Below are 16,544 nucleotides of genomic sequence, written 5' to 3'. Positions count from 1 at the left end.
TGTGGAGTAACAAGTTGAGGATTATCTTTGTTTTTGGTTCTCTTGAGATAACTATATCTTCCTGGTTGACTCTTGTACTCGTCTTGCGAATTATAACATTTGTTTGCAGCTGCTGTGAGGAAGTTTAAGCGTCCCGTTGATCAAATCGATCAGCTAGGATATCTTCAACTCTAAACTTGGGAATCGTACCAGCATCAATATCTTATGCATAAAAAGTCCCCTCGTCTATTATCTCTTTTGCGATTTGAGATTGTCAGCCATGAGTTGATACTCCATCACAGCGCGGGCGTGTCATGACTTGGGACTTTGAAAGTCTGCGTGTCGAACAGGGTTTCTTTCTATTGTAAAATTTGCGAGCTATTGAGCATCTCTCGGATACCGGGATCAGTTGAATGTGTTCAATCTGAAAGTCGGGAACAATAGGGAAAACTGAAGGTGAAGTCCTGGCTCGAGGTCGATCTTCGCGAAAATCTCGTACGATAACGAAGACAATAGTAACGCGGTAGGTACATCTAGGACGCTCCTTCCCAATTTTCCAAAATAATCCACGTTTACATCATCGTTTTCAAAAAATCTACAAGATCGATTCCTCAAAGTTTCTGAATACACTCGTCAAGTATGGACGTAGATCGATCGCAAATCGACGCCTATTTCGACTCCATCCCAATCCCATCACTTCCCGCCATGATTTCCTTCGACGAAGAAATCGCCGCCATCAAAGCGCGTCTGAACGCCGCGAAAAAGAAAGCAGAAGACGAAGCCCTCCGCGCAGAGATCGCGCTCGTCAACAAACGCAACCTCGAGATCGAGCGACGCCGCAAACTCGACGCCACGCTCTTTTCCGGCATGAAGCAGCTTCAGGTTCAACTTGACGCGCGCACGGAGCAGCTGGTCAAACGCGCGAAGGAGATGGACGATCTACGTGTTGAACATCATGAGAGTTGTGAGATGTTGAGGTTTTTGAAGAAGACGTTGGAGGATAATCAGTTGGGTGATGATGTTGAGTATAAAGATGCGTTTGATAAGATGTATGCTTTTCATTGCGGGAAGGTTGAGAGGGATAGGGTGTTTGAGGAGAAGCTTGAAGGGGAGAAGAAAGAGTTGAGTGCTAGGTTGGCGGAGCGGGAGCGTGCTGTTGCACGGAGTTTTGAGGAAGCTGATGGTGAGAGGAACAGGCGAGAATTGGGCAAGCAGGCTGCAGAGGAACAAAATACAGAGGAGATGAGTGACTCGTTTCAACAGGAAACCGACGAAGAAGAAGCAGAGGATGAAGCCGAAAGAGAGACCGCAGAAGTAAGACCGACTCAGGAGAATGGAAACAGAACATTGCTAGCTATCGATCTACGTTTGGAGATCAAAGATGACATGATCGAAGTCGTGTCAGTAGTTCATTCAGATGTCGCCAGCAACCCCGACCACGAAGTAAAGACTCCCAGCCGAAAGTTGCGTCTCACGTCTGGTTCTCCTTTGCTCACGTCGTCGGCTGTTTCTAAAATTCTGGAACAGACGGTGGATCGTTCTCAGCACGCTTCTTCAGCTGTTTCTACAGATGGAGAACATAAAGCAGAGGATCTTCAACACGTGTCTTCAGCTGTTTTTACAAAGCTGGAACATCGAGAGGAATCAACTCAACATCCGACTCCAGCTGTTCCTACAAGTTTGGAATGCAAAACGGGTTCTCTTCAGCACAGCTCTTCGGCTCCAAGTCAAGGACTTAAGGCTGATTCTCCTCAGCGCATGTCGTTGGGTGGTTCTACAAGTACAAAGCAAAAGGAGGATTCCCAACCGGCGTCTTCAGCTGTTTCTACAAATCTCGAACATAGAGCGGATTCACCTCACGGAAAGAAGTGCAGTGATACGACCCAGCCAGCTGCCGCTACCGATGACACTGCCTCTCCTGCTACCATCAAAGCGTGCTCACCTCACGAGAAAGAGCGTGTTACTCCACCTCAACTAGCTCCCGCTATCGATTTCGATGGCACTGCCTCTGCTACTATCTTAAAGGCGGACTCAGCTCCTGGGAAAGAGTCGGCTACTCGATCCCACCCAGCTTCCACCACTGAGATCATTGCCCCTCCCACTACCCTTAAAGTGGATTCATCTCATGGAAAACAGTGCGGTACTCCACCAAACCGAGCTGCCGAGGCTAAGAGCACTGCTTCTCCTACGACCTCAAAAGCAAATACCCCTTTTGAACAAGGGTCCAGCACTCCAAGCCACCGAGCTGCCAAGACTAAGGTCGCAACTCCTACTATATCCACAGCGAATACACCTGTTGGAGTAGAACCCGGCACTCCAACTCACAAAGCTTCCACGACTGAGATCGCTACTCCTGATACCTCCAAAGCGAATTCATCTGTTGGAAAAAAGCCCGGCACTCCAACTCATAAAGCTTCCACGACTGAGAACACTGCTCCTCCTGCTATCTTTAAGAAAGAAGACTTTCCAACCCTACCTCCGGTCACATGGCCTCAAACCCAAGAGCCGTGGGTAGAAATCCCACCAGCAGAGAGAAAACCTGTTGTGAAGCCAAACGCACCCGCACCTGTTTTCCCAAAGAGGGCTGAACCGCCAACAGACTTCACCAAAATCCAAACCTCATACAAGAATGCGCTTTTTAGTGCTCCTCCGCCAGAAACTGCCGAACCAGTGATCGAACAATCAACCGCGGTACCCAGGACTAAAGCTCCCGAGATCAGTTCCGGCAAGCACGTACCGCCGCAAGATATCGTTCCTGTCCAGCTGGAAAATTTGCAGCAAACTTCCTCCAGACGGGGTCTCACCGCTCCATCCCTCCCCGATTGTAAGAAGGATGGATTCAAATTCAATCAAATGACATGCCGTCATCAATGCCACTGGGAGAGAGTTGAGGGTGGCGGAACTTGTGAGGGAACCCTGGATTTCGCACCTGGCCACAGCAGCATTCCCTGGAAAGCTCCTCTCAAATGTCCCATGTGCGGTACAATTTTATGCCACAAGTGCAAAAAAGCCATTTGTCAGTATTACAGTGTTCCCAAGCCTGCGAGTGATCAAAGTCTTGGAAGTACAGCCGAAGAGCAAAACACTATCGGTCAGTCAAAGAATGTCGAGGGGTCGAAGAAGGTAGAGGAATTGGTCCAGCCAAAGCCGATGATGGAGTTAAATCGACCGATTTTGCCACACATGAGAGGGCTTGAGGATTTGTATGCCGCAAAATTGAAGGTAGTAAATGTGAAAGAGAATATTGAGCCAGATGAATGGCCTTTGCCAGCGGAAGCTAGTACGGGCACGCCCCCGCTTGACAAACAGACACAAGACACTTTGGAGACACAGAGCTCACCAAAACCCAAAACTGGAACTCATCCAGCCACTGCGCAGGCAGGATTGACAGCAACGACAAAGGATGTTGCCTTGGGTGTTGAAAGCTCACAATTGGCCAATATGCAAGGCGTCCCTAAACTTAACACCTCTGGCGAGGTTACAACACCCACGAAACAGAGTAAAAGATCAAACCAAAACGCATCAACACCGATCAGACGCAAACCTGTGAACAAGCTGAGCACGAGCAATGGTAGTTCGAGTACAACAAATGGTGGTCCAAGCCAGCTTGAAAAGAATTCAGCAACCACGCAGCAAACCTCAGCTCTTCAGCCAGAGTCGAACGGCAAGGCAGAGTCGAACGGCAAAGCTCAAGGATATAAGAAGGAGGCCAAAGGGCTCAAATTTGTACAAAATTCAGGTAGTGAAATGTCACACGAGAGTGATTGGGAAGATTGCGAAGATGAAATACAAGAACAAAAAGGAAAAGGTAAAGAGGTTGCCAAGAAGGATAGTCCCGCCACGCCAATCAAGAAGAAGCACGAGAACAGCCAAAGCAAGATCGAAAAAACTCTTACAGAGTCGGGAAAGAAGAAGGCGCTCGTCTTGATTTTGGACAAACCGACATCTCCTCATATGCGCGGTCGTGAAACGCCAGATATCACGGATTATGCGTCGGCTGTGAAGATTGGAACTCCGGGAAGTGAAGAGGGGACAGGGACAGCGGGGAGCGAAGAGGGTTCGTAGATCTTGTGGATGGGTGTTTGGTCACCACAGAATCGGGGAGATCTCTTGTCGTCATGGAATGGAGGTGTTTATTGTAGGATTATGGGTATTTGGTATTGAATTGACAGGATTTGAGGGGGGTATTAGTTTTTTTCGTGGACACATGATATTGCTGTTGCGTTGTATAGCTCAGGAATTTGCTAGCTCTTGTTTTTAAAATAGCTTTCTCTCTAAGGACTCGCTAGGGGTTTAGTGTAGAATGTATCTTACAATAGAATTGAAACGTTTAAGTGTATTCCTTCAAGCTCATAATCGTAAAAGACGCCAATTATGCCCAACTCTTAACTAAGCCGTAAGCCGAAGCCTCCTATTAATAATTTGACCTACAAACCCTAAGGATTAGATCGTGGCAAAAACCCGGCGACCCCATTTCACCCCATCCTTCGCTCGCCACCACCTCTAGCTTATCGCAGCTCCTCCTGGGTATTCTCCACGCACCACCAATCGACGTACCCGCCAAGTACCGTTCCCCTTGGCGTTTTCGGCAGTCCTTCATCAAACCCATTTAATTGGTTCGCCGCATCGGTAATAGGCAGGACGCAAGAGAAGCTTCTTTCTTTTCTTGAACCTGTCATGCACGACATAGACCTGCCTCGGTATTGACTTTCAGGTCTTTCCCAATGTAGAAGGTATTGGGCTGAGGAAGTCGATGATGTAGATTATTGGGTTGATATGGAAGGTCCAGCGGCTTGTGTGTGGGATATATAGGGTTTCTATTCCTCCTTCGATTTAGCATGAATTGAGTTGGTCGTTGCAAGAAAGGATCTATCTTTTCCGTCATGCTTTCTACATTCGTGTTACCGCTTTTCCTTGCGTCTGCATCGCTCGTAGCTGCAGTGCCACCTCAAGTCCGTCCTTATTTCGGCCAAGGAGCGAATGATGAGCTGAGACTCATCAAAACTTCAGAGTTGGATCCCGGGACCTGGGTGACGGAAGAGCAGAAAATCACGGATTACGTGGCTAAGGATATACATTTCATTGATATCACGGATATCAAAGTAAGTTTCCTATCACAGATTGAAAGTGTTCATCAACTAACCTCCGTCAGAACGAAACAACCCTCGCACGCCTCTCCACCCCCCAAGAAGTCTCAACCCTCGAATCTCGCGCAATAACTTACCCATCAGCTATTTCGCACCAAACCCAGGCAAATCCTTTAATCGCCCAACTCACTACCACTGGCCCGAAAACCTGGATGACAGCTTTAACAACGTACATCCCCTCATCCTCTTTGTTACCCTGAATTGTATTCTGACAACTACAGTTTCTACAACCGCTATTATCGCTCTACAACTGGCACCCAAGCAGGAACCTACCTCCTCGCCCTAGCTAAGAACCTTACAGCTTCCAACCCCGCGATCGTCGTGTCAACCTTCACGCACTCCTTCAACCAACCTTCTATCATTGTGAAAATCCCTGGCACGAGTCCAAATCTCGGTAAACTACACCCCCTCCCCCTCCTTTTTATTTCCATCACCCAAACCCAATACACCCAATACACCCAATACACCCCAAACTAACAAAATACAACAGTAATAGTAGGCGCCCACTACGACTCCACCGGCGGCTCCTCCACCGCCCGCGGCCCCGGCGCCGACGACAACGCCTCCGGCACCTGCACGCTCCTCGAAGCCCTTCGAATCCTCTCACTCTCCCGCTTCGCCCCCAAAAACACGCTCGAATTCCACTTCTACGCCGGCGAAGAAGGCGGCCTCCTCGGTTCCGCCGCCGTCTTCGCTAACTATGCCTCCGCTGGGAAGAATGTGCTCGCCATGGTGGCCCAGGATATGACGGGGTATAGTCCGAGCGGCAAGGTGAGCGTGTATACGGATTATGCGGATGCCGGGTTGACGGGGTTTGTGCGGAAGGTGGTGGTGGGGTATGCGGGGGGAGCCTATACGACGGATAAGTGTGGGTATGGGTGTAGTGATCATGCTAGTGCTTTTTCTAATGGGTTTCGTGAGTTTATGCTTTTGTTCTTGGTGCGAGGATGTTTGCTAATGATGTGGGTGATAGCGGCGAGTTATGTCTGTGATGAGGTTATTAAGACGTCGAGTCCGTATATTCATAGTCCGCAGGATGTAAGTTCATTTCACGCCGTAGACAGGGAAATGCTGATGGGGGTAGGCTTTGTCGACGATTGATTTCACTGCTGTACTTCGACATTCAAAAGTAAGTCTACCTTTATTTGGGCTGAGAGGATTGCGCTGACTGTATCTCAAGTTCACAGTTGGATTCTTGGTGGAAGCTTCGTATCTTTGAACCAACCTTCAAACGACGAAGGGGTGCGAAAAGATAACAAAAATTGCGAGGAGAAGATGTCTTGATAGTGAAAGTGACAATTCAAATCAAACCAAATAAATTGAGCATGCGTTTGTTGAAAGTGCTATGTTGTGTTCATGGTTATTGTGAGACTATTATTCATGTCAGGTCCGGTTGTCGGTTGAAATGAAGCTTAGAGATCAATATAGATTGACATCATTGATCGAGGTTGAATAGCAGTATGTCTGGCAGGTTCAAGAACTAAGTATCTGGAGCAAGTCAAGGCACAAAGATGCCAGCTGCATTGTAAATGTTCGTCGAGAGTCTTTGACAGGATATATTGGTAGAGTAACAAATTGAAGTATCACTGTCGGTATCTCGAGTGCTCACTCAGAAAATCAAACCACCCTTACTCATATCTAGTTTACATCCTTCGCAACATAACAGACATACTCCAGCTCGGCGGCTTGGTCAATTACATAGCTTGACCAGGGAGTCTTGGAAGCCCTGAGAAGAGACGATTAGCTTCAGACTCTCAGCGATATATGAGAGGAATTTAACTTACAAGAATCAATATCCTCGTTGACAAACGACTTGACAGTGCACTTGTTCATCGCAGCCACGTTCTGGGACTTAAGTGGCTTTCCATTCTCACAAGCTTGGAACATGCAAGAGCTATCCATAGCTCTTTGTAGAGAATCACCCTTCCAGCCGAAAACGTAATCGGCGTGGGTGCCATAACCCTGCTTGTCACCATAGCTGAGAACGAATGGGTTCGAGCCGTCTGTTGGCCACATGTTGGCGAACTTTGCTGTGTCCCAAAGAGTCTCGTATGCGAGTTGAGGCATGCGGACTGGGTGAGAAGCAGGACATGGTCCGGCGGGTGAGAAAGCATCTTTGGTGGTTGAATACATGTGATCTTGATGGTTGGGGCTGTCGAGGTTCTTGCCATCCCAGCATCTGAAATATGTTAGTGTTTATCCATGTAAGTAGGAAGGAAGTTGACTAACGCAGGAAAGTGATGGACAGTCATGATTCCACCTTTGCAGGGCTTCGTGGGGAAATCAGGAAGCTCTGGGAATCTGGTATTCTTGTCCGTGAGGCAGACGAAGCGAAGACCTGCACGTCCTTTCGCTGCGTTGGAGTTGTCTATTGTTGGGTTTCCAACAGTCATACGGAAGCCCTAGTAGGAATTAGTAAGAACACAAACTGTTCAACTTTTAAGGTCCTCACTGACAGGCTTGAAAGATGTGATCTTCTGGTTTCCATTGGAGTTGAAATCCTGTTGGGTGTAATACACGGTCATCCCACCGTTGATTCCGTTGGGAAGTGCAGCGTTTTGCATGATAGGCACCTTCTTATATGTGCCATTGGAATGCTTGAAGTACATGGCTGCGGTCCAATAATTTGAAAAGTCCCTGTTGCAGTATTAGTTTCAAGGAGCGTATGGAGCAATGTCGGAGTAAGGACGTCGACATACTCTGTAAATGTACATGTCGTACAGGTGCCTTGCTCCCCAATATCTCCTGTCATGTTTGGCTTGAATGCATTTCCACCGACGATTTGATGAACGTGAGCTGATGGAACTTGTCCAGGTTCGACCAAAGGATCAAGGCGTTGAATTGATACAGTCGAGCATCCAAATCGAAGAGCGGCTTGGGTTGTCCCAGCGATCGCAAGAGCAGAGTACCACTTCATGGTGTACGGTTGATGATGTAATTCGGTTCAAGTGAAGATGAAGATATTCAGAACACATTTACAGCGTCTGCCCTCGAGTATTAATATCAAAATTACCCCATACCAATGACCCGCTTACCTTGCAGTAACTACCGCCGTCTAGGATAGCCATTGCTGTAATGTTTAACCTCTGTTTATCCATACATGCCATGCCGCCGAATGTCTCTAATACACAAGGCATGTTTTCTTAGCCAGATTACCCCACAAAACGTGGATGAATTAGCGAGATAAAATGATGTCCAATTATCCAACTGCCGAATAGTCATGTAACCTTGGGTTTTCTGATATGATAAATCTTTAATTGATCACCACCTGTTGGCAGTCTCTCGTATTGGCCAGAGAATATTAAAGGTAGTGGTCGGCACTGGAATTGATAAGGAGTTCTCATTCGCCACTTCTATGTGATTGGAAGATCACATTCTATTTTTGAATCTTTACAATAGGATGAGAAGAGAGAAAGTCGGTTGTACAACATTTTGATCTCTTGGTAGCGCATATGAAAAGTCTGCCCACGTGCTTGGTAAAATCAGAGACTGATAGACATTCCGCAAAAGACTGCATGACAGAAGGCTGGTGTAAATGTCCAAATAGCCGTAATTTATCAAACCTCAATCAGGTTCTTGGCCAAGCAAGATTTCCTAATCCAGCATGACCAAGGTTTCGTGACTGATTGCAATGGGATACAGCAGACCAGAGGGCACAGGCAAATGAGGCTGATTGGGGCTCCAGCGATGTGTTCATCGACATCTTCTGCGAGACTTCTAACTTCTCGCTCTTAGAGCGTTTGGACTCATCTGGATAGCCATTTGGATAGCCGAACTCTGCTATCCCAAGGTTGTGGAAGTTAACAATGCGCAACAGCAGCGTTCATTCGGTCTTGCTCAAACCATACGGTCGATCCTGAGATGAATGAAGCCAAATATCCCAGCGGATACTTCCAGAGACATTGCTCATTGTCTCGGTTTGCTGCCAATAATGGCTAACTCAATATCTTTCGCTGGCTTCCTAGCTGTCTGGCTTCACTTTGTCTCTGTCTCTATGATCTGGTAAGCAATGGAGTTGAAAGGGAGTTGAAGACATGAATCATCTTCTGGTAGGAATAAGGAGTGATGAACGTTATACTCCGCCACTTTGCCACCTAATATACCGCAGGCTGGTCCTGCTTGGAGGCCGGTGAGGGCTTGTTTGATTTTATTGCTATTGTGTTGGGATGAGAGTTGACAATGTGGAAGGCAAAGGCATTCGAGGAACGGCACGTGCACGGCTGTACGGGCATCCACTCGACCACTTGAGCAGTTCGCGACGCGAAATCTTTCAAAGTTTCTTGCTCGGCAGCAGCCTTACGGTATCAAGCTCCCCCACGACCGATATTATCTCACACTCCGTTTCTAGACGTAGAACTTAAAGTCAAGACAGCTGCGAAGAATCTTGAATCATCGCATCAACGCCAGCACCACTGCAAAATGTCTTTCGGTGGCCAGACCCCGACTATTATTGTGTTGAAGGAAGGTATGAAAGTCCATAGCTCCAAAAATAAATAGCACAACACTAACAATGTATACGTCTAGGGACCGATTCTTCACAGGGCAAAGGTCAAATAGTTTCAAATATCAACGCCTGTTTAGCTGTCCAAGACACGATACGAAGCACATTAGGACCTTATGGTGGAGATTTATTACTTGTAGATGAAAATGGCCGGCAGACAATAACCAACGATGGTGCGACTGTCATGAAGGTGAGAAAGCTTATGGAGGACGGAGTAAGATCTGAGCTGATCATTTTAGCTACTCGATATTGTGCACCCTGCCGCTCGAATTCTCACAGACATCGCACGATCGCAAGACGCAGAAGTTGGAGACGGTACGACATCGGTGGTTGTACTTGCTGGTGAAATTCTGAAGGAGATCAAAGAACATGTTGAGCAGGGTGTTAGCTCGCAGACTATTATTAAAGGGTTACGGAGAGCTTCAACCATGGCAGTGAACAAGATTAAGGAAATTGCTGTCAACACAAGTGAGGGTAACAAGAGGGAGACGTTGAGCAAACTGGCTGGTACTGCAATGAGCAGCAAATTGATCAAGAGAAATACAGCTTTCTTTACGAAGAGTGAGTTTTACAACTTTCAGTGCATCACGCATGCTAACATTTGCTAGTGGTTGTGGATGCTGTTCTTTCCCTCGACCAAGACGACCTCAATGCGAACCTGATCGGCATCAAGAAGATTCCTGGAGGCTCTCTTACCGACTCTCTATTCGTAAATGGTGTCGCCTTCAAGAAGACCTTCTCATACGCCGGGTTCGAGCAACAGCCTAAAACCTTCAAGAACCCCAAGATCGTCTGTCTAAATGTTGAGCTCGAGCTTAAGTCAGAAAAGGATAATGCAGAAGTCCGTGTTGAGCAGGTGTCTGAATACCAGGCGATCGTCGATGCGGAATGGCAAATTATATACAACAAGATGGAGGCTCTTTACAAGACTGGTGCCAAGGTGGTTCTGTCGAAACTACCAATTGGAGATTTGGCTACTCAATATTTCGCCGACCGCGATATTTTCTGCGCTGGCCGTGTCTCGTCTGATGACCTCGAAAGAGTCATCCAAGCTACCGGGGGTTCCATCCAGTCTACATGTTCCGACATTCACCCAGAGCATCTCGGAACCTGTGGTCTATTTGAGGAGCGACAGATTGGAGGCGAGCGTTTCAATTTCTTCGAGGATTGCCCAGAAGCCAAGACATGTACTCTTGTCCTTCGTGGTGGTGCCGAGCAATTTATTGCTGAAGTTGAGCGCTCCCTACACGATGCTATCATGATTGTCAAGCGCTCAATCAAGAACAACACCGTTGTTGCAGGTGGTGGTGCCTGTGAGATGGAAGTCTCAGCATATCTCCACCGTTACGCCGACAAGAATGTCCCACATAAACAGCAAGCCATCATCAAATCGTTCGCCAAAGCTTTAGAGATTATTCCTCGCCAACTTTGCGACAACGCCGGTTTTGATGCAACTGATATCCTCAACAAGCTTCGTGTTGAGCACCGAAAGGGCAATGTCTGGGCTGGTGTTGATTTCGTGAACGAGGGCGTTCGTGATAATTTCGAGGCATTTGTTTGGGAACCAGCTTTGGTCAAGGTCAACGCTATTCAAGCAGCCACAGAGGCAAGCTGTCTGATCCTCAGCGTTGACGAGACAATTCGAAATGAAGAGAGTGCCCAGCCTCAAGCTCCACAGCGGGGTCTACCTCCGGGAGCAGCACAGAGGGCGTTGAGGGGCAGAGGAAGGGGCATGCCAAGAAGGTGAAAGATGTAATGAGTGATGAAGAAAAAGCATTTTATCGACGGCGAATGGTAGATAATCTTTTCGTGTAGAGGTACAGCCAAAAGCAAGCGCATTGTGTGGTATGTATGATATTATACATGAGATGAAGATAGATACCAAGTCATATTCCAGTGTTCGCGAATTTAGCTTGCCCTGATGGCAATGATTTTGAAGTTGTGTAAACTCAATTTGTTCTTGGCAATTTTTCGAAATTTGGGAGTTGTATGCCAAAGACGTCTACTCATCTGGCAGGAATTACCTACAATGCGTGGACACAAGTCTACGCACACCCCTCAAACCCCACCAAATAACCCAAAAGACCCCCTTTTGAGATAACTATTACAACGACCACAATAGGCTAAATTACTATTCCTTAGATAACTAGAATAACAACTACTTAAACTTATATATTTTTAAATTTGAGCCTTTTTTACCTACTATATCCGCCGATATATAAAGATATAGGTCGACCCCCGATATTTCGCTTATTTCGCTATAGTAAAATCGATGTTTCTACGTACCTACTTTTCGAAGAGATTTTACTAGTAAAAGGAGTACGAATTTTATAATTCTAAAGAGATAGAATTAATGTTTAAGTAATAAATAACCATACGCCTAAGTCTTAGGCAAAACGTAAAAGGTTATATATATAACGATTTAAGGGTAAAGTGTACGTGTTTTAGTGTAAGTTATATAGGGGTGCGTAGACTTATGTCCACCCACTGTAAGTGTTCACAGCAGACTCCCCACTTAACTGGGTGATGGGTGCTATATTATATCTCAACCGCGGAGGTCAAGATGATGATCATTGTGTCTACTTTTTCGCCAAAAAGCTGATGGGTTCTGCCTCGAGGAACGATGCTTTTTCCATGCCTGACGTATGAACTGCTAGAATCTCAGGTACATAAAACGCCATTGTCCGACCACAAATCTTCCCCGAAACGGGAATTCTTGAGTTTGAACTCAAGTTTGCTGCCGGAATTATAATTGTCACCGAGTTTCGCTTTTTTATCGCATTACCTAAGACTGAAAGCATTGCTAATCTTCTCTCGTGCTATGCCTACGCTATGAATACAGGTTCTTTAACCTTTGTTGTGAAATGAAAATGTCAAAACCATGTCGTGGACAAGCATGTGTTGAGCTAGGTTCTCCGTCTGAATGATTAGATCTTCGAACAATTCTTGGTTGGTCACTATTGAAGATTGGCTGGACAATTGTCGAGGTTTTATGTGGTGTTCGATTGTTGTATTGGTTGATTATGGTAAATTTTTGATTTGGTTTGGGATAGCTGCCGTTAGTTATAGAATGTCTTCTGTGTGGAGGATATTGATTGGTTCCCAATTCCTTGCAACTTGATGATCTATTCGACTACTAGTTCAACTACAGTTTACTAGTGGTTTCCTTAAATTGCATATCTCCGGCTTGTGTTGGGCTTATGTCGGATGATTGTGACAAAGTTTGCCAAGGTAGTAGTAGTCAGAGGAAATTTATCTGGTTAGGCTATTCTCACGACTACTGTGTGACATGAACTACTTCGTAATTAGAAAAGACTGTGTTCAACACTGAGAATTTTGAAGACGATAGATTTTTGGAAGAGTACAACCATCAGGAAGTATTTCTTGGAAGAGCTGAATTGTGACAAATGACATTCAGCTACTGAGTGGTCCTCGAATTATAAACCGCCTCTGTTTGGAGAAGCAAGTAGAACAAGCAATTAGAGGATTTTCTAGCTTTGATTAAGTATCAAAATTGATCTTTTGACTAGGGATGTAATCAATCTTGTGTACTTTCGTAATGGGGACTTAACTATATTAGTTAGAAATTGATACCAAAAATATATAAAATGATCAAGTAGCTAGTGATTCAGGAATGGATCTGCTCCAACAAACAACAAATCCTGATATCCCTCTCAAATTTAGCATTTGAGGTAACCCCTCTTTTCTAGTACACTATTTCTTAAATACTGGCTCGGAAACGTGACCTGAATCTCAACCTACTCCTGGTAAGCCATGAGTCCCACTGCTTTGTGGAATTGACTAGCTAGTACTTCAAGCTTATTTGGGGAGGTAAAGTCAAAATCCGAGGAGTATACAAGGTCTTTCTCGTTGCTGCGAGAATGACAAAGTCGTGAGATTCTTGATATCGTGTGGTGAGTAACTTTGCTGCCGGTTTCTCAACTGTCACCGATTCTGCTCATTTCGCTTAAACTTCTCAATATGAAAGCTTGAGCTTAATTGGCGATAATTAATTGCGTCTTTGACACTGTGATCTGGTGAGATGAATGTATCTATCTGTACGGTAGCTTTGTGAACATTTTCTAAGAAGACCAGAAAGAATGATACAGCGCGTGTGACTTCTTGTAGTTATAATGTAAAGTATACTTTAGTGGTTTTTAAATACTAGGGAGTAAAGAAACTTGTTTTTTTTTTAGGTAAGTGCTGCTATCAGGAGGAGATGAGTTTTACTCGCCTTTGAAGTGTAGTCGCCTATCCGGATGATATAGAAAGGGTTCGGGATATAAGAGCTTCATGTAAAAGCTGTAGATTTATATGTGCGCCTACCTTTCGTCGAAATTCTAAACTTTTTGCACAACAGCTACTTTGCTTCAACAGAGGATCGAAGAAATTTAATGTGAAACTGTTCAAAATGGCCCATCAGTCTAGAATTCCCCCCAGAAAGGCCATGCACTTTAGATTAATTAACAAATCAAAGTCCACTTACATTGTCGCTGCTTCGGTTTTTGAAATTGTTACTTTCCTACATTCTGACAATCCACTCTCATTTTACACATGCTTATAGAAACCAGAAGAAGTCGTTCAACAAAGGGACGCTATACAATAACAGCACCCCGCCAAATAAGCCAAGACCTACAAGTCAAGAATCTCTTCGAACACATTATATCATTCAAGGAGGTATAGAACTTTCATAAGCCACATATTCCATTCACGAGACGCAGTCGTGAACTAGTCGCTCAGCTGTCATAACTCATGACTGCGGGAACACTGAAAATCTCACACGTTGAATCTGCTCAATTGAATGTGTTCATCCGCTCAAAAAAGCGTATGGTATTTGCGGAGTCTAAAACTCGCCACAACTCGCTGCCGAAAGCGACTTTGTCACCGAATGCCAGCATAACACTCAACTACCTTTTCGACCTCCCGAGACAGGTAATAACGCCGAACCGATTCCAAAGGGTTTCCAGGTAAAGGAAATCATCATCAATCCTTGTGCGCAGTCTAATATATTGGAATGATTCTGGGAGGACAAATGGCCAGAATTTTATGACATCTTCGTCTTTTTCTTCTGTAGGATCATTTCTACCAAGTTTCGCTAATTAAAAACTGCTACCTGTATACCAGTCGGTTTTATTTTCCATCAAGAGAAGCAATCTATCGCTAGTGCTGGCATGTCTATTTCAAGACTTTTTTGTGTACAAATACGTAAGTCTTAAGACAATTCAAAAATAAAACACATTCGTGTTGTTACCTATCGTCGGATGACCAGAATAGTATAATCTGTTGGACTATACCGTACGTCGCATTCTAAACAATCGTTTCTTTTTGTTTTGAGTGTCTTGTCGAGGGCTGTATGTTCTCTTTGAACAGGGGGAAAAGGGGTTAGCTGGAACCTTACTTTGATATTTGTCTTTTCAAGTAGCTTCTCTTACCAGTCATCTTTCATCTCTAGAACACACGTTCCATACGATGGCGCTTCATTGCATCAGGCTTAAACCTAACATCGCACTATTGAAATGCTAAAATCCTATTTACGCATAACTTCAAAAAGGTAGCTTGACCTCCTTTTCCGCAAGTCTGCATCCGAACCCTCTTTCTATCATGCTATATTAATCTCACACCTCGATTAAACCTATTAAATGCCATCTATACTCTCCTTGCTCTCTAACACTACTTGTTAAATTACAACATCTAAAATTAGAACGAATAGAACTTATCAAATAAATTCCGACATCCAAACCCATAGTCCTGTCCTAAAAGACTTCTCGATTAGATAACTAAATTTATGTTTATAATAAACTTTAAACACAATTTAAAACAGTTTCGAATTCTTCTATCTTCCCAAGATTTGAAATTCTGTAAAGTTGAGGATTAAGAAGTGTTATTGCCGAAAATAAATTCAACCCCGATTTTATTCCTACTTCTTATATAAACTTAAAATCTAGCCTTATTTGTCTGTAAATGGTACGCAATAGAATAATAAGTATATCTCGACTAGCTAGTTGTCACCTTATGTTCTTGTTTGCATCCCTCGCAGATAATATTATTAAGCTCGTAGCAGGTTTGTAACACTTTCCACCACGAGAAGATGCCCGACCTATCCGCTGTAAATTGTATTTTAAGATACATTTAATTTATGTACTCTGCGGTGTCTGGGGAACGGCTATTTAGGTTAAAGAGGGGATTTAATTGAGCTTTTACTAGGTTTTGGGAAAGTGAGAAAGTGAGAGAGTTTATGGAAGTAGATATAGAGGAGGATGACTTGACTTTATAGTATATAACCTTATATTCTAGCTTTCTCTTATAAGAATGTAAGATTAATTGCTTTTTTTATAACATCTTCTTACATCCGGAAAGGAATTAGATTACTATTATTATAAGTTAGATTTACTGATTTCCAATAAACTAATTCGGCTCTCCTTAAAACGTTTTTTAATTTTCTCCGACAAAGGTTTTATGTTCTCTAATCCGTTTAATATAAAGTAGTGCTTCTTGTAAGTACTATTTTAATATTTCTAGATAACGGAATATTATAGTATACGAATAAAACGACAAAGTAGAAAGGTACTATTATTTAATTAGATGGGTTTTTAGTTACTATTTGCTTAGCTAATAGTATATCGATATATACGTCGCATTCTATTTAATTTGCCACCTACCTATTCTCCTTGCCCCCCTTCTTCCCGTTCTTCTTAACAATCTAAACAAACCTCAAAACCCTCACACAACGTTCCCTTTCAGCACGCTCAAGCATGGATGGTGTGGCAATATAGTCTTTCGGGTTAACATTCCTCATTCCGTCCCGCCAGTTTGACATCTTACCAACAGTCCTTATCCCCAAGATAAGAGTTCCAGCCGTGTGTGTAGAGATATTGAAAACATATCTTTGTTAGGTGCGTCGACCATCCAGCTTTTCC

The 16,544-nt window shown here is 44.5% G+C and overlaps 4 protein-coding genes across 4 annotated transcripts; 3 read left to right on the top strand and 1 right to left on the bottom strand.

Moving 5' to 3' along the window:
* Window positions 1–618: 618 nt before the first annotated feature.
* On the top strand, window positions 619–4,044 carry GLAREA_05049 (uncharacterized protein; the record flags this gene model as incomplete). The annotated part of the gene is made up of 1 exon (XM_008078339.1): window positions 619–4,044. One exon carries the CDS (start codon window positions 619–621, stop codon window positions 4,042–4,044), a length of 3,426 nt encoding a protein of 1,141 aa, XP_008076530.1.
* An 818-nt stretch (window positions 4,045–4,862) lies between these two features.
* Window positions 4,863–6,345, top strand: GLAREA_05048 (Zn-dependent exopeptidase; the record flags this gene model as incomplete). Its single annotated transcript, XM_008078338.1, has 7 exons — window positions 4,863–5,081; window positions 5,132–5,295; window positions 5,348–5,520; window positions 5,617–6,042; window positions 6,100–6,164; window positions 6,211–6,255; window positions 6,307–6,345. The coding sequence occupies 7 exons, from the start codon at window positions 4,863–4,865 to the stop codon at window positions 6,343–6,345; spliced, it is 1,131 nt and encodes a 376-aa protein (XP_008076529.1).
* A 475-nt stretch (window positions 6,346–6,820) lies between these two features.
* On the bottom strand, window positions 6,821–8,043 carry GLAREA_05047 (uncharacterized protein; the record flags this gene model as incomplete). Its single annotated transcript, XM_008078337.1, has 5 exons — window positions 6,821–6,852; window positions 6,911–7,305; window positions 7,356–7,528; window positions 7,583–7,763; window positions 7,826–8,043. 5 exons carry the CDS (start codon window positions 8,041–8,043, stop codon window positions 6,821–6,823), a joined length of 999 nt encoding a protein of 332 aa, XP_008076528.1.
* Window positions 8,044–9,545: 1,502 nt separating this feature from the next.
* On the top strand, window positions 9,546–11,374 carry GLAREA_05046 (GroEL equatorial; the record flags this gene model as incomplete). The annotated part of the gene is made up of 4 exons (XM_008078336.1): window positions 9,546–9,591; window positions 9,651–9,817; window positions 9,867–10,188; window positions 10,236–11,374. The coding sequence occupies 4 exons, from the start codon at window positions 9,546–9,548 to the stop codon at window positions 11,372–11,374; spliced, it is 1,674 nt and encodes a 557-aa protein (XP_008076527.1).
* Window positions 11,375–16,544: the final 5,170 nt, after the last annotated feature.

This window comes from Glarea lozoyensis, assembly GCF_000409485.1.
Source record: "Glarea lozoyensis ATCC 20868 chromosome Unknown GLAREA10, whole genome shotgun sequence".
Lineage (NCBI taxonomy): Eukaryota > Fungi > Ascomycota > Leotiomycetes > Helotiales > Helotiaceae > Glarea > Glarea lozoyensis.
Note: the sequence above shows the minus strand (reverse complement) of the source record. Positions and strands in the feature narration are given on the sequence as shown.